The sequence below is a fragment of the Oncorhynchus clarkii genome, chromosome 21 (genome assembly GCF_045791955.1).
Source record: "Oncorhynchus clarkii lewisi isolate Uvic-CL-2024 chromosome 21, UVic_Ocla_1.0, whole genome shotgun sequence".
In the NCBI taxonomy this organism is placed as follows: domain Eukaryota; kingdom Metazoa; phylum Chordata; class Actinopteri; order Salmoniformes; family Salmonidae; genus Oncorhynchus; species Oncorhynchus clarkii.
In genome coordinates this window covers 29,038,785-29,055,424 of record NC_092167.1, presented here as the reverse complement: position 1 = coordinate 29,055,424, position 16,640 = coordinate 29,038,785, and the positions used below count along the sequence as shown (strand labels likewise).

At 47.1% G+C, this 16,640-nt stretch overlaps 1 protein-coding gene across 1 annotated transcript in view; it reads right to left on the bottom strand.

Moving 5' to 3' along the window:
• Positions 1-457: 457 nt before the first annotated feature.
• The window catches only part of LOC139379383 (zonadhesin, like), a 34,330-nt gene continuing 18,147 nt past the window's right edge, over positions 458-16,640 (bottom strand). Inside the window, exons 31-52 of the mRNA XM_071122190.1 lie at positions 16,447-16,541; positions 15,783-15,959; positions 14,363-14,565; positions 13,967-14,111; positions 13,053-13,150; positions 12,798-12,941; positions 12,193-12,357; positions 9,255-9,382; positions 8,598-8,869; positions 7,545-7,753; positions 6,999-7,143; positions 6,553-6,800; positions 6,235-6,364; positions 5,814-6,015; positions 5,253-5,414; positions 4,901-5,031; positions 3,684-3,886; positions 3,411-3,546; positions 3,127-3,273; positions 2,351-2,444; positions 2,094-2,134; positions 458-555 (exon numbers count right to left, since the gene is read on the bottom strand). Of these exons, the coding sequence (XP_070978291.1) occupies positions 458-555; positions 2,094-2,134; positions 2,351-2,444; positions 3,127-3,273; positions 3,411-3,546; positions 3,684-3,886; positions 4,901-5,031; positions 5,253-5,414; positions 5,814-6,015; positions 6,235-6,364; positions 6,553-6,800; positions 6,999-7,143; positions 7,545-7,753; positions 8,598-8,869; positions 9,255-9,382; positions 12,193-12,357; positions 12,798-12,941; positions 13,053-13,150; positions 13,967-14,111; positions 14,363-14,565; positions 15,783-15,959; positions 16,447-16,541 (3,373 nt within the window). The remainder of the gene's footprint in view (positions 556-2,093; positions 2,135-2,350; positions 2,445-3,126; positions 3,274-3,410; positions 3,547-3,683; positions 3,887-4,900; positions 5,032-5,252; positions 5,415-5,813; positions 6,016-6,234; positions 6,365-6,552; positions 6,801-6,998; positions 7,144-7,544; positions 7,754-8,597; positions 8,870-9,254; positions 9,383-12,192; positions 12,358-12,797; positions 12,942-13,052; positions 13,151-13,966; positions 14,112-14,362; positions 14,566-15,782; positions 15,960-16,446; positions 16,542-16,640) is intronic.

Below are 16,640 nucleotides of genomic sequence, written 5' to 3'. Positions count from 1 at the left end.
CACAGGTGTGTTACTGTAGGACAGGTAAGACAGACACAGGTGTGTTACTGTAGGACAGGTAAGGCAGACACAAGACTGACATGACAAGTAATGTTAAGCTTGCAGCAACAATTTAATACACTTCAATAAATTACATCTCAGGCACTTCAGGCATTTTATAATTGCACTTTTCCCTGGATCACATCTCGTAATTCATACATTCTCAAATTACAACAAAAGCATTAATAAGTTAATAAAAGCAGATAATATAATGACAATAATATTAACAAATTCTAAAAAGAATAATGTGGCAAATATGTAACATTGATGTTACGGACTGTTCTGAATTGGTGTGCATTGTTTGTGAGTGATTGAGTGTGTGTGTGTGTGTCTGTCTCTGTGTGTGTGTGTGATATCCGTACATTCATCTGCCAGTAAATATGAAACTCTTATGTTCTCTACTCTTCTTTCTCTCCATCTACATGCGAGTCATGATGTCGCTTGCGTTCTTCTGCTGGTTGTCCAGGTTTTCGTACATGACGTCGCTGTCCTTAAGGTGCATGTGGTATTGGATGCCTAGTAGAAATTCAATTCATAGAATTATAAGCGAGGGAGGGAAAGAGGGAGAGAGATAGGTGTAATGTTTATTATTATCATGAATTTGTTGTTTTATGACAGGTACTATTAGGTAGGTCCAGGAGTTTCTCCTGGCCAGGTCACCAAGGTGATCAAGGGTTTAGTTGGGAAGGATGGGAGGGCAGAACTACTTGTCATGCAATCCAGTGGAAGAACGAAAGCACTTCTTTTTCACAATTTCCCTCCTGATCATGTCTTCATAGAATTACAAAAACTCAAGTTTATGCATAAGGGTCGAAATGAATGAAGGTTATGTTTAAGTTTATGGTTAAGGTTAGTGTTATATCAGTGAGGTTAAGGTATGTTTAAGTTTATGGTTAAGGTTAGTGTTATATCAGTGAGGTTAAGGTATGTTTAAGTTTATGTTTAGGAACAAGGGTTAGGTTAAGGTTAGTGTTATATCAGTGAGGTTAAGGTATGTTTAAGTTTATGTTTAGGAACAAGGGTTAGGTTAAGGTTAGTGTTATATCAGTGAGGTTAAGGTATGTTTAAGTTTATGTTTAGGAACAAGGGTTAGGTTAAGGTTAGTGTTATATCAGTGAGGTTAAGGTATGTTTAAGTTTATGTTTAGGAACAAGGGTTAGGTTAAGGTTAGTGTTATATCAGTGAGGTTAAGGTTATGTTTAAGTTTATGTTTAGGAACAAGGGTTAGGTTAAGGTTAGTGTTATATCAGTGAGGTTAAGGTATGTTTAAGTTTATGTTTAGGAACAAGGGTTAGGTTAAGGTTAGTGTTATATCAGTGAGGTTAAGGTATGTTTAAGTTTATGTTTAGGAACAAGGGTTAGGTTAAGGTTAGTGTTATATCAGTGAGGTTAAGGTATGTTTAAGTTTATGTTTAGGAACAAGGGTTAGGTTAAGGTTAGTGTTATATCAGTGAGGTTAAGGTATGTTTAAGTTTATGTTTAGGAACAAGGGTTAGGTTAAGGTTAGTGTTATATCAGTGAGGTTAAGGTATGTTTAAGTTTATGTTTAGGAACAAGGGTTAGGTTAAGGTTATATCAGTGAGGTTAAGGTATGTTTAAGTTTATGCATAAGGGTCGAAATGAATGAAGGTTATGTTTAAGTTTATGTTTAGGAACAAGGGTTAGGTTAAGGTTAGTGTTATATCAGTGAGGTTAAGGTAAGGGTTGAGGTTATAGAATTATGGCACGGCAAGGTCCACTTGCCTCTGTAATAAATCAGCTGAATAGGTTGGTGACAGGTGTTTTTCTTGTGCTTTTCTCTTTAGCTGGCTGCCAATAGTCTGCTTCAAAATAATTGACTCATTTAAAATGGTCTACAGTCCACCCATTATGACATCACTGACCTGAACAGGGAACTTTGTTCTACTGGTTTAAATTCAGTGTTTACTATATCCTTCCCATCTACATCCTTCGCCTGGTTTTATTGGGATAATATTAGCTAAGTAGGTAAAAAATAATGTAAGTGAAGGTAAAAGTTGACATATGTTTTAAGTGAGATTGAGATAGGCACTTACTTGAATCTGTGTTGTCAGAATCACACTTGTTTTTTTTGTCCCTGTAAACACAAAATGGTTTAGAGAGTTAGCATCCATTTACATAGGACTACAAATACTGCACTGACAGGTGACGTTGGCTTTTTTCTGTCGTGTACACTGAATAATAAAGCAAACTGTCATGGTCAACTTGATCTTTGATTATTTCATGTTGTCAAGAGTAGATTTTGCACTACGATAAATAGGCTGTGTTTTAGTGGTTGTTGTACAGTCCTTACGTTCGACAGCATTTGTAGCATAACACACAGATCAGCGCTATGATGATGACTCCCAGAGGCACTAGGACTGCGATGAGAATGATCGTGTTCTTATCTGTGGGACGAAGGAGGAGACAGTTACAACACTGGTATGCCTGTATGCTATTTCTAACAACTGCTAGGTCCCAATAAGGATTACCGGGTACAGTAGAGTATAGTATAATACAGTACAGTATAGTACAGTCCCATACAGTATAATACAGTATAGTATAATACAGTGCAGTATAGTCCCATACAGTATAATACAGTACAGTATAGTACTGTCCCATACAGTATAGTACAGTACAGAATAGTATAATACAGTACAGTATAGTACAGTCCCATACAGTATAGTATAATACAGTACAGTATAATACAGTACAATACAGTATAATAGAGTATAGTACAGTACAATACAGTATAATACAGTCCCATACAGTATAATACAGTACAGTATAGTACAGTCCCATACAGTATAATATAGTACAGTCCCATACAGTATAATACAGTACAGTACAATACAGTATAATACAGTACAGTACAGTATAGTACAGTCCCATACAGTATAATACAGTACAGTACAATACAGTATAATACAGTACAGTTCAGTCCCATACAGTACAGTATAGTACAGTCCCATACAGTACAGTATAATACAGTACAGTCCCATACAGTACAGTATAGTACAGTACAGTGAAATACAGTACAGAATAGTATAGTACAGTACGGTATAGTATTAGCTCCAGTTAATCACGTACCCAGGCCTCCGCTGGTCTCGGTCTTCTCGATCTCACACAGGTTGCCCTCGAAGCCCTCTTTACACTGGCAGGTGAATGAGTCAACTGTAGTGTTAGTGTCAGAGCAGGTACCGCCATTTAGACAGGGGTAACCCAGACACGGACTCACTGAGAAGAGAGGGCGAGAGGGTACGTTTATTATCAAAGACATGGCAGTCCATTTTGCACACTGAAGTTGTTCTTATTGCAACTACTAGGGACACAAATGCATGTTTCAGTAGCCACACACAAAGACACACACTCACCTTTGTAGCAGTCACGCGCGTAGTCAAAAATGGTACAGACTTGTGTGTCGGCACAGCCCTTGGGTTGGCACACGGCGCCCGAGGCCGTACATTCACACGACAGGGCACAGTCCTCTGTCACAAACTTCTCCTTGAGCTGGGTAGGAAGGGAATGGAGGGATGGGGAGAGAGAGAGACATTCAAATGGGGTAGAGAGAGAGACAAGTACGAGGAAAGAGACAGAGTTATACACACCACACCGTGCAATGTTCTGCAACAGCTGTATTAACTCACCGGGTAGTATCTATCCAGGTAGTTGCAGCCGCACTCGCTATAGGGCACACAGCTGCCTGTGCTCATGGCGAAACCGGGGGCACACTGGCACCCCTCAACACAGGCAGTGAAGTCACAATCGGAGGGCGCGGCCAGGTCAGCGCAGGAGGCGGGGCAAGGGGACATACACTCAGAGTAGGTACTGTTGTCCACACAGCTCAGGACTAGGTGGGAGGAGAGGAGGGAGAGAGGGAGAGAGGAGGGGGAGAGTGAGGGAGGAAGTGAAGAGAGAGGGAGAGAGGAGGGGGAGAGTGAGGGAGGAAGTGAAGAGAGAGGGAGAGAGGAGGGGGAGAGTGAGGGAGGAAGTGAAGAGAGAGGGAGAGAGGAGGGGGAGAGTGAGGGAGGAAGTGAAGAGAGAGGGAGAGAGGAGGGGGAGAGTGAGGGAGGAAGTGAAGAGAGAGGGAGAGGGGGGGGGGAAGAGAGGGAGAAAGTGAGGACACAGGATTAGCAACAAACACATAAGGGGTGTTGAGAGGAGGGCAGTTGAAAATAAGTATTACTGCCAAAATGATTTGGCAGAATCAGTTTAGCAGTTTGCTAGGGATTACAAGTGAAGGAAAAAAACGTCATTTATTAAGAACACAGCAGTGAGGGAATGTATTTTGGTTGTGTTTCAGATAGATTGTGTGTGTGTACTTGTGTGTATATAATCATTTGTGTGTGTAATACCAGAGTGTGTGTGCATTAGTGCATGTGTGTTTGCGTCTGCATTTGTGTGTCTGTGAGTGTGCGTGTGCATTTATGTGTGTGTGACAAGGTGCGTGTGTGCATGTATGTGTGTTTAATAAGATCTCTGCAGTGTAGTGTGTGCGTGCGTGCATTTGTGCTTGTGTGTGTGCTCGTTTGTGTCCGTGAGTGTTTGTGTGTGTGCACACGTTTGAGAGTGTGTCTGTGTGCTTATGCATGCATTCATTTGTGTTTAATAACATCTCTGTAGTAATGTGTGTATGTGAGACAAGGTGCGTGTGTGTGTGTGTGTGTGTATAATGACATCTATATATTACATATATTAGTGTGTGTAATAATAATAATCTGGTGGGTGCTTATATTTCACAGTTGCACAAGTGTGTATTAATACGCATTTGTGAATTGGAAATGTGTCTTTTGCATATCCCAGCTCTCCTTCTGTGTGTGTGTGTGTGTGTGTGTGTGTGTGTGCGCGCGCTCGCGTGTCTTACCACAGCCCAGCTGTTGTCTCCATTTGCCCAGTTTGACACCGGCCTCCTGGCATGCCTGGGCGTACACCTCAAAGCTGTCACAACGTAGAGATGCGGTTTCCTGATCCGCACACAGGTCAAACACACAGTCCCTAAAACGCACACACACGACAGTGAGTGGAGGGAATAGTGCAGACCTACACACAGTTGTATGAACATATAAAGCAGGATATAAATTCAAGTTATATGTTGAGAGAAAAATATCAAACATACCCACCTGTAGCACACATAAACACTCTTTCGCTCGTTCTCTCTCTCTCACACACACACACACACACACACACACACACACACACACACAGTCTCTACTCACTCCTGGAAGCTGTTGGGCAGTAGTTGGGCGTGGCAGCCAGCGAAGGGTCCTGTAGGGTCGGACAAGGCTCCGCACTGTTTGTTACCATTCAACTCAGCCAGCTGAGCGTCAGTACAACCTGCTGTCTCAAAGCCAGACTCTGGGTCTGTCTCCACATCACGCCTAGGGAGAGGGTGAGAAGAGGTTGAAGAAGAGGGTGAAGAAGAGGGTGAAGAAGAGGGCGAAGAAGAGGGGGAAGAAGAGGTTGAAGAGGAGGGTGAGAAGAGGTTGAAGAGGAGGGTGAAGAAGAGGTTGAAGAAGAGGGCGAAGAAGAGGGGGAAGAAGAGGGGGAAGAAGAGGTTGAAGAAGAGGGCGAAGAAGAGGGCGAAGAAGAGGTTGAAGAAGAGGGTGAGCGAAGGAGAAAAAAACAAAGGAAGGAGAGTCATATTTAGTTATGAACACTTGATCATCTCAATAAACCTATTTTTCAGTCAGTTGTGTTTATAAATAGATTATGAATGAACCAACAAATAAATTAATGAATTAAATGTTTTTATATACAAGCGAGTGATTCCTTCCCACCTGTGCAGGTGCACCATCTTGGGGAGGTCTGCTGTCACTAGCTCCGCCCCCTGCCTGTCAGTCACTCTCCAGCTTTCGCCGAACTCGTCAAGTTTCCGCGTCACAGTTCCGTCTGGTTTCATGTACTCGTTCTTGGAGGATCCGTCGTAGTTCCCACACAGACCTCTCACCCTGTTCTTGTATGTACTGGGTAGGATCACCTCTGTTAGGGGGGAGAAAGAGTATTGCACGAGCACAAGCAGTGCTCTTCTTAATAAGATATTTTATCATTTTATTAATTAAATGATTAAGTAAATTAAATGGACTTTCTAGACCACACTGTTCTTCTCCTAGCCCGTCTGATAACTCTTTGTAGCTGCCCTATGGACGTGACGTCATCTCCCTCCCTCCCTCCCTCCCTCCCTCCCTCCCTCCCTCTCACCTCCGTGGATTTTGCCGTCGAAGCGGACCGTCATGCCAAAGTCGGTGACCAGCTGGACGTTCTTGGAGTTCATCGTGATGGTCAGGCCGTCTCTAGGACTGAGAGGAGGAGCCACACGCTCACCGTTCACCTACACGGGTAGTGAGAGGACGTAAGAAGTTATAACTGTTCGTGGAGATGACACAAGAGGTTTTAACTGTTCATAGTGATGTCATAGTTGACCTGGAAGGTAACAGAGAGGAGAGTCTCATGGTTTTAGAGCTAGATTACCGTCGCCAAGGCTACAGGCATTGTTGGATTATATTATATTGAACTCACCAGGACAACTTTCTTCTGCAGGAAGCGGATGCTGACTCCATAGACATCGACATACACCTCATCCAGGTAGGAGATCTTCTTGCTGCCACCGCGACGGACGTTCTTCCCTCTGACCTGGAGGGAGGCCAGTGAGCTGAGGAGGGAGTGGCCCTCGGTCAGGGTGTAGGTGTAGGGGCCCTGGAAGTGGTGGGTGAACCCATCAAACGTACGGTAGTGGGGGTCGCCGTGGATATTGCACTTGTCGAATTCTGGAGAGGGGTAAGGGAGGGGGGGGGATGAAGGGAGATGAAGTAAGGTGGGGGGAGAGAGAGAGAGAGAGACAGAAAAGTTTGTATTGAGGAAGTATAGATGACAAATAGTAACTTTCTCCTAAAATATATTTTAGGTAGAAATGGCAGTGGGGGCAGAGTTGCAGGGACTATTTTGAGAGAAGAGTTGGGACTTACTCTCAGGTTTGCAGTAGAGGTCTCCGTTTTTGTCCAGAGTGCAGACAGAATCATCCTTACATTGAAAATCAGAACAGGTGATGGAGCCGCCCAGGTTACAGGTACACTTGCCATCACAGTGGTCAGTCACCCACAAGTCTCCCATCTGCAACACACACACACACACACACACACACACACACACACACACACACACACACACACACACACACACACACACACACACACACACACACACACACACACACACACACACACACGTTAGAATTACGGCTGACTGTTTATACAGTATGTCTAAAGAAACCTTGTATGAATGGTATTATAGAGAATGTGTTGAATCTGTGTCTGGCTGGTGGAGTTTGGATTCTTGTCTAACCAAACCTGCTTCACAGTTGAATATCATGCCGGCTGTGGTAAAAATATGTTTGCCATCTGACAATCCCCCTAAGTTGAAAGGAACCTTTCGGTGTTTAGTTGGGGTGTATGACTGGTAAAGTAGTGCGGGTAAGCGGGCAATGATTGGCCAACGAAACAGTAAGCACTCACGTCATGGTACTCTCCATTGGAGTCCACACATCCACACTTGGCCAGAGGGACACACTTCCCGTCGCTGAGTACGAACCCCGCGTCACACTGGCACCCCTCGACACAGGTGGTGGAGGGAAGGTGGCAGAACATGGGGAACAGGTCGGAGCAGGTGGGCGGGCAGGGGGGCGTGCAGTCAGAGTAGTGGCTATTGGGGGGGCACGGCAGGGCTGGAGGGGGAAAGAGAGATGGTGGAGTTAGACGATAATCAAAGGTCCTATCTTTTTATACAGTACAGTAACAGTTACAGTAACATGCGGCATCCTTTGTCGACAGTACAGGCCTACACATGTAGTACTTTTACAAATTCAATTCCCAAGTCCACTCCTTTCCTTCCATTTTCAGTCATTTATATAGCATCCTATGCCCAACCTCCCTCCCATACTCTCTCCTTCCATCTCCCCCCACCCTCTCCATCTCCCTCCCCCCATCTCCCCCCACCCTCTCCATCTCCCTCCCCCCATCTCCCCCCACCCTCTCCATCTCCCTCCCCCCATCTCCCCCCACCCTCTCCATCTCCCTTCCCCTCCCCCCATCTCCCCCCACCCTCTCCATCTCCCTCCCCCTACCCCCATCTCCCCCCACCCTCTCCATCTCCCTCCCCCCATCTCCCCCCACCCTCTCCATCTCCCTTCCCCTCCCCCCATCTCCCCCCACCCTCTCCATCTCCCTCCCCCTACCCCCATCTCCCCCCACCCTCTCCATCTCCCTCCCCCCATCTCCCCCCACCCTCTCCATCTCCCTCCCCCTACCCCCATCTCCCCCCACCCTCTCCATCTCCCTCCCCCTACCCCCATCTCCCCCCACCCTCTCCATCTCCCTCCCCCTACCCCCGTCTCGCCCCACCCTCTCCATCTCCCTCACCCCATCTCCCCCCATCCTCTCCATCTCCCTCCCCCATCTCACCTCACCCTCTCCCCATCTCACCCCACCCTCTCCCCATCTCCCTCCCTCCATCTCACCCCACCCTCTCCATCTCCCTCCCCCTACCCCCCATCTCCCCCCATCACTTACGACAGAATGTGTTGTTTCTCCAGTCGACGGTAACCCCAGCTGACTGACAGGCCTGTGCGTAGGCTTCCACGTTATCACACAGCGTGGCCTGCATGCCGTCGTATTCACACATGTCGTACACACAGTTCCCCAGGAAGGCCTCCGGGGGCAGGAAAGAGTGGCAGGGCTTGAACTTGTTGCCGAGGATGATAGAAGAACACAGGGTCTCGTACTGTTTCTCTTCCTCTGCCGTGCAGTTAGGGTGGATGTTGGGACGCTCATCTGGCGAGCACCTGGAGGGATGGAGGGAGAGATGGAGGGAGGGATGGGTTAGATAGAGGGATGGAGAAGAGGGAGAGTACCCAAAAATGTTACCTCCTGCCAGACCATAATGATTAATGATCAATCACCAATAAGTGTCGCTAGAATTACACATATTTTTTGCAAGCCTTGTACAGACAGAGTGGTTTACTCCTGGTCTATTTGAACATTGGCTTGCCTTAAGGCTATATATTATTAAAGATCCAGGTATCTAAAATATAAATGATATCGACAGCTGTCAGTGTTTCAGGGACACTCAGGTGTACAGTAACGCATAATCTGACCAATAATAAGCTTTAGTGGTAGCCTCCTGGCCTAAAGTACAAGGTCAAAGGTGAGGGGTTAGAGGTTACTGACCCTGGGTCTGAGTCTCCCTCGGACTTCCAGCTGTTTCCCAGTTCTATCACGTCCTTGGCCGGGTTTCCATCTGGCTTCAGGTTGTCGTCTTTGGCGTTCATGTTGTAGTTACCACACATGCCACACACCTGGACAGACGGAAGGAAAGAGTTGTGAGTTGAAACTGAGGAATAACGTAAGAGTGAACTTTGTACAAGAAACAGTGTCAATTACTTTTGAAAAAAAGATCAATAAAATAAATGTGAATAGAATTTGAAAAGTAGGGCCTCCCGAGTGGCGCAGCGGTCTAAGGAACTGCATCGCAGTTCTAGAGGCGTCACTACAGACCCGGGTTCGATTCCGGGATCTATCACAACCGGTTGGGCTCTATGACATTATATAGCACTAAGATGGCACTCAATGAGCTATATACGGCCATAAGCAAACAGGAAAGTGCATCTAGAGGCGGCGCTCCTAGTTGCCGGGGACTCTAATGCAGGGAAACTAAAATCCATTTTACCTAATTTCTACCAGCATGTGCAATCAGAGGGGAAAAAACTATAGACCACCTTCACTCCACACACAGACACCCATACAAAGCTCTCCCTCGCCCTACATTTGGCAAATCTGACCATAATTCTATCCTCCTGATTCCTGCTTACAAGCAAAAACTAAAGCAGGAAGCATGAGCGACTCGGTCAGTAAAGAAGTGGAATATGTTCTGGGATTCTTCCGATGGCATTGAGGAGTGCACCACACCACACTGGCTCCATCAATAAGTACATTGATGACGTCGTCCCCACAGGGACCGTACGTACATACCCCAACCAGAAGCCATGGATCACAGGCAACATCCGCACTGAGCTAAAGGGTAGAGCTGCCGCTTTCAAAGAGAGGGACTGAAACCCGGACGCTTATTAGAAATCCTGCTATCCCGTCCAACGAACCATCAAACAGGCAAAGGTCAATACAGGACTAAGATCGAATCGTACTACACCGGCTCGGATGTGGCAGGGCTTGCAAACTATTACAGACTACAAAGGGAAGCACAGTCATGAGCTGCCCAGTGACACGAGCCTACCAGACAAGCTAAATAACTTCTGTGCTCGCTTCGAGGCTAGCAACACTGAAGCATGCATGAGAGCATCAGCTGTTCCGGACGACTGTGTGATCATGCTCTCTGTAGCCGATGTGAGTAAGACCTTTAAACAGGACAACATTCACAAGGCCTCAGGGCCAGACGGATTACCAGGACATGTACTCCGAGCATGCGCTGCCCAACTGGCAAGTGTCTTCACTGACATTTTCAACCTGTTCCTGACCGAGTCTGTAATACCAACATGCTTCAAGCAGACCACCATAGTTCCTGTGCCCAAGAAGACTAAGGAAACCTGCCTAAATGATATGTAGCACTCATGTATGTAGCCATGAAGTGCTTTGAAAGGCTGGTCATGGCTCACATCAACACCATCATCCCAGAAACCCTAGACCCACTCCAATTTGAATACTGCCCCAACAGATCCACAGATGATGCAATCTCTATTGCACTCCACACTGCCCTTTCCCACCTGGACAAAAGGAACATCTATGTGAGAATGCTATTCATTGACTACAGATCAGCGTTCAACACCATAGTGCCCTCAAAGTTAATCACTAAGATAAGGACCCTGGGACTAAACACCTTCATCTGCAACTGGATCCTGGACTTCCTAAATTGCCGCCCCCAGGTGGTAAGGGTAAGAACAACACATCTGCCACGCTGATCCTCAACACGGGTGCCCCTAAGGGGGGAGTGCTCAGTCCCCTCCTGTGCTCCCTGTTCACCCATGACTGCATGGCCAGGAAAGACTCCAACACCATCATTAAGTTTCCGACGACACGACAGTGGTAGGCCTGATCACTGACAACGATGAGACAGTCTATAGGGAGGAGGTCAGAGACCTGGCCGTGTGGTGCCAGGATAACAACCTCTCCCTCAACGTGATCAAAACAAAGGAAATGACTGTGGACTACAGGAAAAGGAGGACCATGCACGCCCCCATTGTCAGCTTGTAGTGTTGTAGTGGAGCAGGTTAAGACCTTCCAGTTCCTTGATGTCCACATCACCAACAAACTATCATGGTCCAAAAACACCAAGACAGTCGTGAAGAGGGCACGACAAAGCCTATTCCCCCTCAGGAGACTGAAAAGATTTGGCATGGGTCCTCAGATCCTCAAAAAGTTATACAGCTGCACCATCAAGAGCATCCTTACTGGTTGCATCACCGCCTGGTATAGCAACTGCTCAGCCTCCGACCGCAAGGCACTACAGATTTTACTTAACACTTATTTTTCTTGAAACTGCCTTGTTGGTTACGGGCTTGTAAGTAAGCATTTCACTGAAAAGTCTACACCTGCTGTATTCGGCACATGTGACAAATAACATTTTATTTGATCGGGAGTCCCATTGGATGGTGCACAATTGGCCCAGCGTTGTCCGGGTTAGGGAGTGTTTAGCTGGGGGGGGGGCTTTACTTTGCTCATCGCGCTCTATCGACTGCTTGTAGCGTGCCTGCAAGCTGACCTCGGTCGTCAGGTGAACGGTGTTTCCTCCGACACATTGGTGCGACTGGTTAAGTGGGCGGGTGTTAAGAAGCGCGGTTTGGCGGGTCATGTTTCGGGGGACGCATGACTTTGACCATCGCCTCCCGAGCCGGTTGGGAAGTTGCAGCAATGAGACAAGATTGAAATTGGGGAGAGAAAACGGGTAAAATAAAATAAAATAAAATTGAACAGTGTGGATAATTCCAAGAATGAAAAGGGCAGAGAAAATCATTAGAAGTCCCTTTAAAATGTAGGTCGGAGTATTTTAGTATGGCCAAGACATGTATTGTGTGAAAGGCTTAATTTTACCATCATTATAAGTTGTATAATACACATTATTGTACAGCAGCATTACTATAGTTGGGCTCAGTCGTACCTTGTTGAAGTACTCGCCAGGGACGGTGATCTCCAGGTGGTGGACTCCATCAAACTTGACCATCAGGCCAAAATCAGTGTCCAGTAGACTGTAGACACCACTACTCAAGACCCTGGCCCCGGCCACACCGATGGACAGAGGAGTACGTACCCTGCGCCCATCCAACTGGAAAGGAGAGAGAGAAATAGAGAGGGGGGGGGGGGGGGGGATAAAGTAGAGGTGATTAGTGGAAATAAATAACGAATAAGGCATATGGGTTGTTGTTCCTCAAACGTCACTATCACAGCTTCCATGGGCGGTTCTACAAAGTGGCTTGCCGGTGTCAAGGATAGGCCTAACATCCCAAATAACCCCCCCCCCCCTCAAAGATAATGAAAACAAAGGAAACTGTGCTCAGGATTGAGCCAAAGCGTCAAACTTCTACTTTTCGCTACGCTTGACGAACGTGATTCTAAGCATGCTTACCAATGGATCCCTCTCCCTGTTTTGTGTTTTCTGTCTATGTTTGCTGTGATGAGACTGAGGCATGAGCCTGTAAGCCATACACACATTTCTACTCTCACCAAAAACAGACAGCCAAGGTTTGACCTTGAACTCCATCTCACCAGAACTCTGTTGCTCTTTTGAAGCGTGATGTTGGCGTTGGGAAGATAGACCGTGACGGAGCGCACGTACGACGCCTCCGGTTCGCCACGCTCCTCGTTTTTCGCCACGATGGTGAACGGAGTTACCTTGGTGGAGTTACACACCTGAGGGAGAGCGGGATAACGAGGGGGGGTGGGGGGTCGGAGGGAAGGGAGATATGTTACAGGGATCGGGAGAGACAGAGGGGAAGAGGAAGAGAGACGACGGTTACATACCTCCACCAGTGTATAGGTACAGGTGCCCATGAAGGTGTGCATGACACCATCAAAGGTGTAGTAGTGAGGATCTCCGGCCACATGACACACACCCAAACCTGGAGAAAGACACAGAGACATTCATATCTGGGTTAGTGATGTCTTCTTGGGAGTTCTTCATATACAGGAAGTGGCACATTCACTTCAAACCACAAGTGAAGATATACTTAGAGCTGGTTTTCCAGCCACAGATTAAGCCTAGTCCTGGACTAGGTCTTAGAAGCATGTTTTTGTTTTTTTCTCCCTTTTTTCTCCCCAATTTCGTGGTATCCAATTGTTAGTAGTTACTGTCTTGTCTCATCGCTACAACTCCTATATGGGCTCGGGAGAGACGAATGTCGAGAGTCATGCGTCATTCCAAAACACAACCCAACCAAGCTGCACTGCTTCTTAACACAGCGCGCATCCAACCCGGAAGCCAGCCGCACCAATGTGTCGGAGGAAACAACGTGCACCTGGCGACCTGGTTAGCGTGCACTGCACCCGGCCTGCCACAGGAGTCGCTAGTCCGCGATGAGACAAGGATATCCCTACCGACCAAACCCTCCCTAACCCGGACGACTCTAGGCCAATAGTGCGTCGCCCCATGGACCTCCCGGTCGCGGCTGGCGGCGACAGAGCCTGGGCTCAAACCCAGAGTCTCTGGTGGCACAGCTAGCACTGCAATGCAGTGTCTTAGACCACTGCGCCACCCGGGAGGCAAGAAGCATGTTCAATGGAGATCCTCGAAATGCTTTTTAGTTCAGGACTAATAATTCATTATGATTAGGAATTTGTATCTGGGAAACCAAAATATTTCTGTCCCAGTAACAGTAGCAAAATAAACAACACAACAAAGACTAAGAAAAAGCCCTGAAAGGTGGTGTGGCATTTACCTGCTGAAACACATGCCAGCTCTCCCTCCAACACCTTACACTCCTGGGCGGGACTACACTGCCATGGCTCACAGACAATGTTGTTGCCAGGGTTACACTTACAACGCTCCGAACAGTCCAGCTTAGTGAACCAACTGTCTCCCACCTAGGGCACACACACACACACACACACACACACAAACAAGGAGAGATATGGACATGAGACACAGTCCCACAGACATATAACAATCAACCATCTTAGTTAGTCAATAAACCACTTCATTATTTTAGTCAATCAACCACATGCGCTAAATGAGCTAGCCTCTGTTTACACCCTTCCTATAAGTCTCAGGTCATTGTATTGACTACTATGTAAACTTCACTAGTCAAGTCATAACTTGGTTCCTCCATTCTTACAGGCCTGTAGTTGTTATCTTTGTCGGTGCAGCCACACTGGCTGGGTGGAACACACTTGTCACCGCTGAGTAGCAGGCCGGGGTCACACACACACCCCTCTACACAAGGCTGGGCACAGGTGGCGTTGAAGGTAGGGTTCTGACAGCTGGAAGGACAGGCGTTACCACATGGCTCGTAGTGGCTGCCTGGGAGACACTTCAGAGCTGGGGGGAGAGGGGAAGAGAGAGAGAGAGGGGGAAAACATGGTTTACTGATGGGCAATGAGAATCATCTGTGTTGCTGCTGCCCAAGAAAGGGGGAGAACAGAGGGAACATGGGATTTGAATTGGTAGTGAGACTAATCCTTGTGGCACGCCACTTTCACAATCTTGGTGTTACCCAATAGAGATAGGACTCAGTACACGTAAAGGACTCAAAGGTGTGTTACAGCACATGGAGAACAGGTGTGTTACACCACATGGAGCACGGGTGTGTTACACCACATGGAGCACGGTTCTGTTATAGCACATGGAGCACGGTTCTGTTATAGCACATGGAGCACAGGTCTGTTACACCACATGGAGCACGGTTCTGTTATAGCACATGGAGCACGGTTCTGTTATAGCACATGGAGCACAGGTCTGTTACACCACATGGAGCACGGTTCTGTTATAGCACATGGAGCACAGGTCTGTTACACCACATGGAGCACAGGTCTGTTACACCACATGGAGCACAGGTGTGTTACAGCACATGGAGCACAGTTCTGTTATAGCACATGGAGCACAGGTCTGTTCCACCACATGGAGCGCAGGTGTGTTACAGCACATGGAGCACAGGTGTGTTACAGCACATGGAGCACGGTTCTGTTATAGCACATGGAGCACAGGTGTGTTACAGCACATGGAGCACGGTTCTGTTATAGCACATGGAGCACAGGTGTGTTACAGCACATGGAGCACAGGTGTGTTACAGCACATGGAGCACGGTTCTGTTATAGCACATGGAGCACAGGTCTGTTACACCACATGGAGCACAGGTGTGTTACAGCACATGGAGCACAGGTGTGTTACAGCACATGGAGCACGGTTCTGTTATAACACATGGAGCACAGGTCTGTTACACCACATGGAGCACAGGTGTGTTACAGCACATGGAGCACAGGTGTGTTACAGCACATGGAGCACGGTTCTGTTATAGCACATGGAGCACAGGTGTGTTACAGCACAGGTCCGTTACAGCACATGGAGCACAGGTCTGTTACAGCACATGGAGCACAGGTCTGTTACAGCACATGGAGCACAGGTCTGTTACAGCACATGGAGCACAGGCGTGTTAGTTAGACTACACACAGTCGGGAAGGTGTGTGTGTATGCGTTTGCGTGCATACCTGTGTTTCAATATGCGTGCTTGTCTGCGCGCATGTCGGTATGTGACTTACGACAGAAGGTGTTATTCCTCCACACGATGGGTACTCCAGCCCAGGCACACAGGTCAGCGTAGCTCTCTATAGCCTGACACAGGGCCACCGTCTCCCCTCCCGTAGCACACTGGTCGTACACACAGTTCTCCTGGTAAATGTTGGGGGGAACCACCGCGTGGCACGGCTTGAAGATCCCTGAGAGAGAATGGATGTAGAAATGAATGGTGCTAAATAGCTGGGACAGTGAAGAATTACCAATAAATAGTTTTAACATTGTACAAATTATATGTAGTAACACAATTGTCCAAAAAATGCTGTAAGACAACTGAGAGAATTGGACAAATGACCGATGAGTAATGGTCGTAGTAAGTTAGCTGACAATTCAGGCACAACTCTCTCACTTATCTCTAGAATCAATGATGTTTCGTTTAAATACAATCTCTTGCTCTACAGAAATGAGAAATGGCTTTAGTAAATGGAGACTGAAAGACACAGTTCAAGTGGTATGTAATAACATGAATATACCACGTTTTGTGAAAGAGTGTACCTGGATTGAGCATGTCTATGATTTTCTGTCCGGTGTTAATGTCCGACAGCTGTAATTTGTGTTTCCATGCGTCTGTGTGTGTTTCTCTGTGTGTGTTTCTCTGTGTGTGTTTCTCTGTGTGTTTGTGAGTCTCACCGCTGGGGTCCGTGATCATGCCACAGCTGGTGGGTTTCTCAGCTTCTGCCTCAACCTTGGGATCGCACCCCTCCTCTCCTCCACCGTGGGTACAGCTGAAAGAAGAGAGAGGGAAGGAGGGATTGATGAAAGGAAGAAAGGAAGGGATGAATGTCAAAGACGTCCCTGTCGAGGATGGAAACTAAATCTCCTCG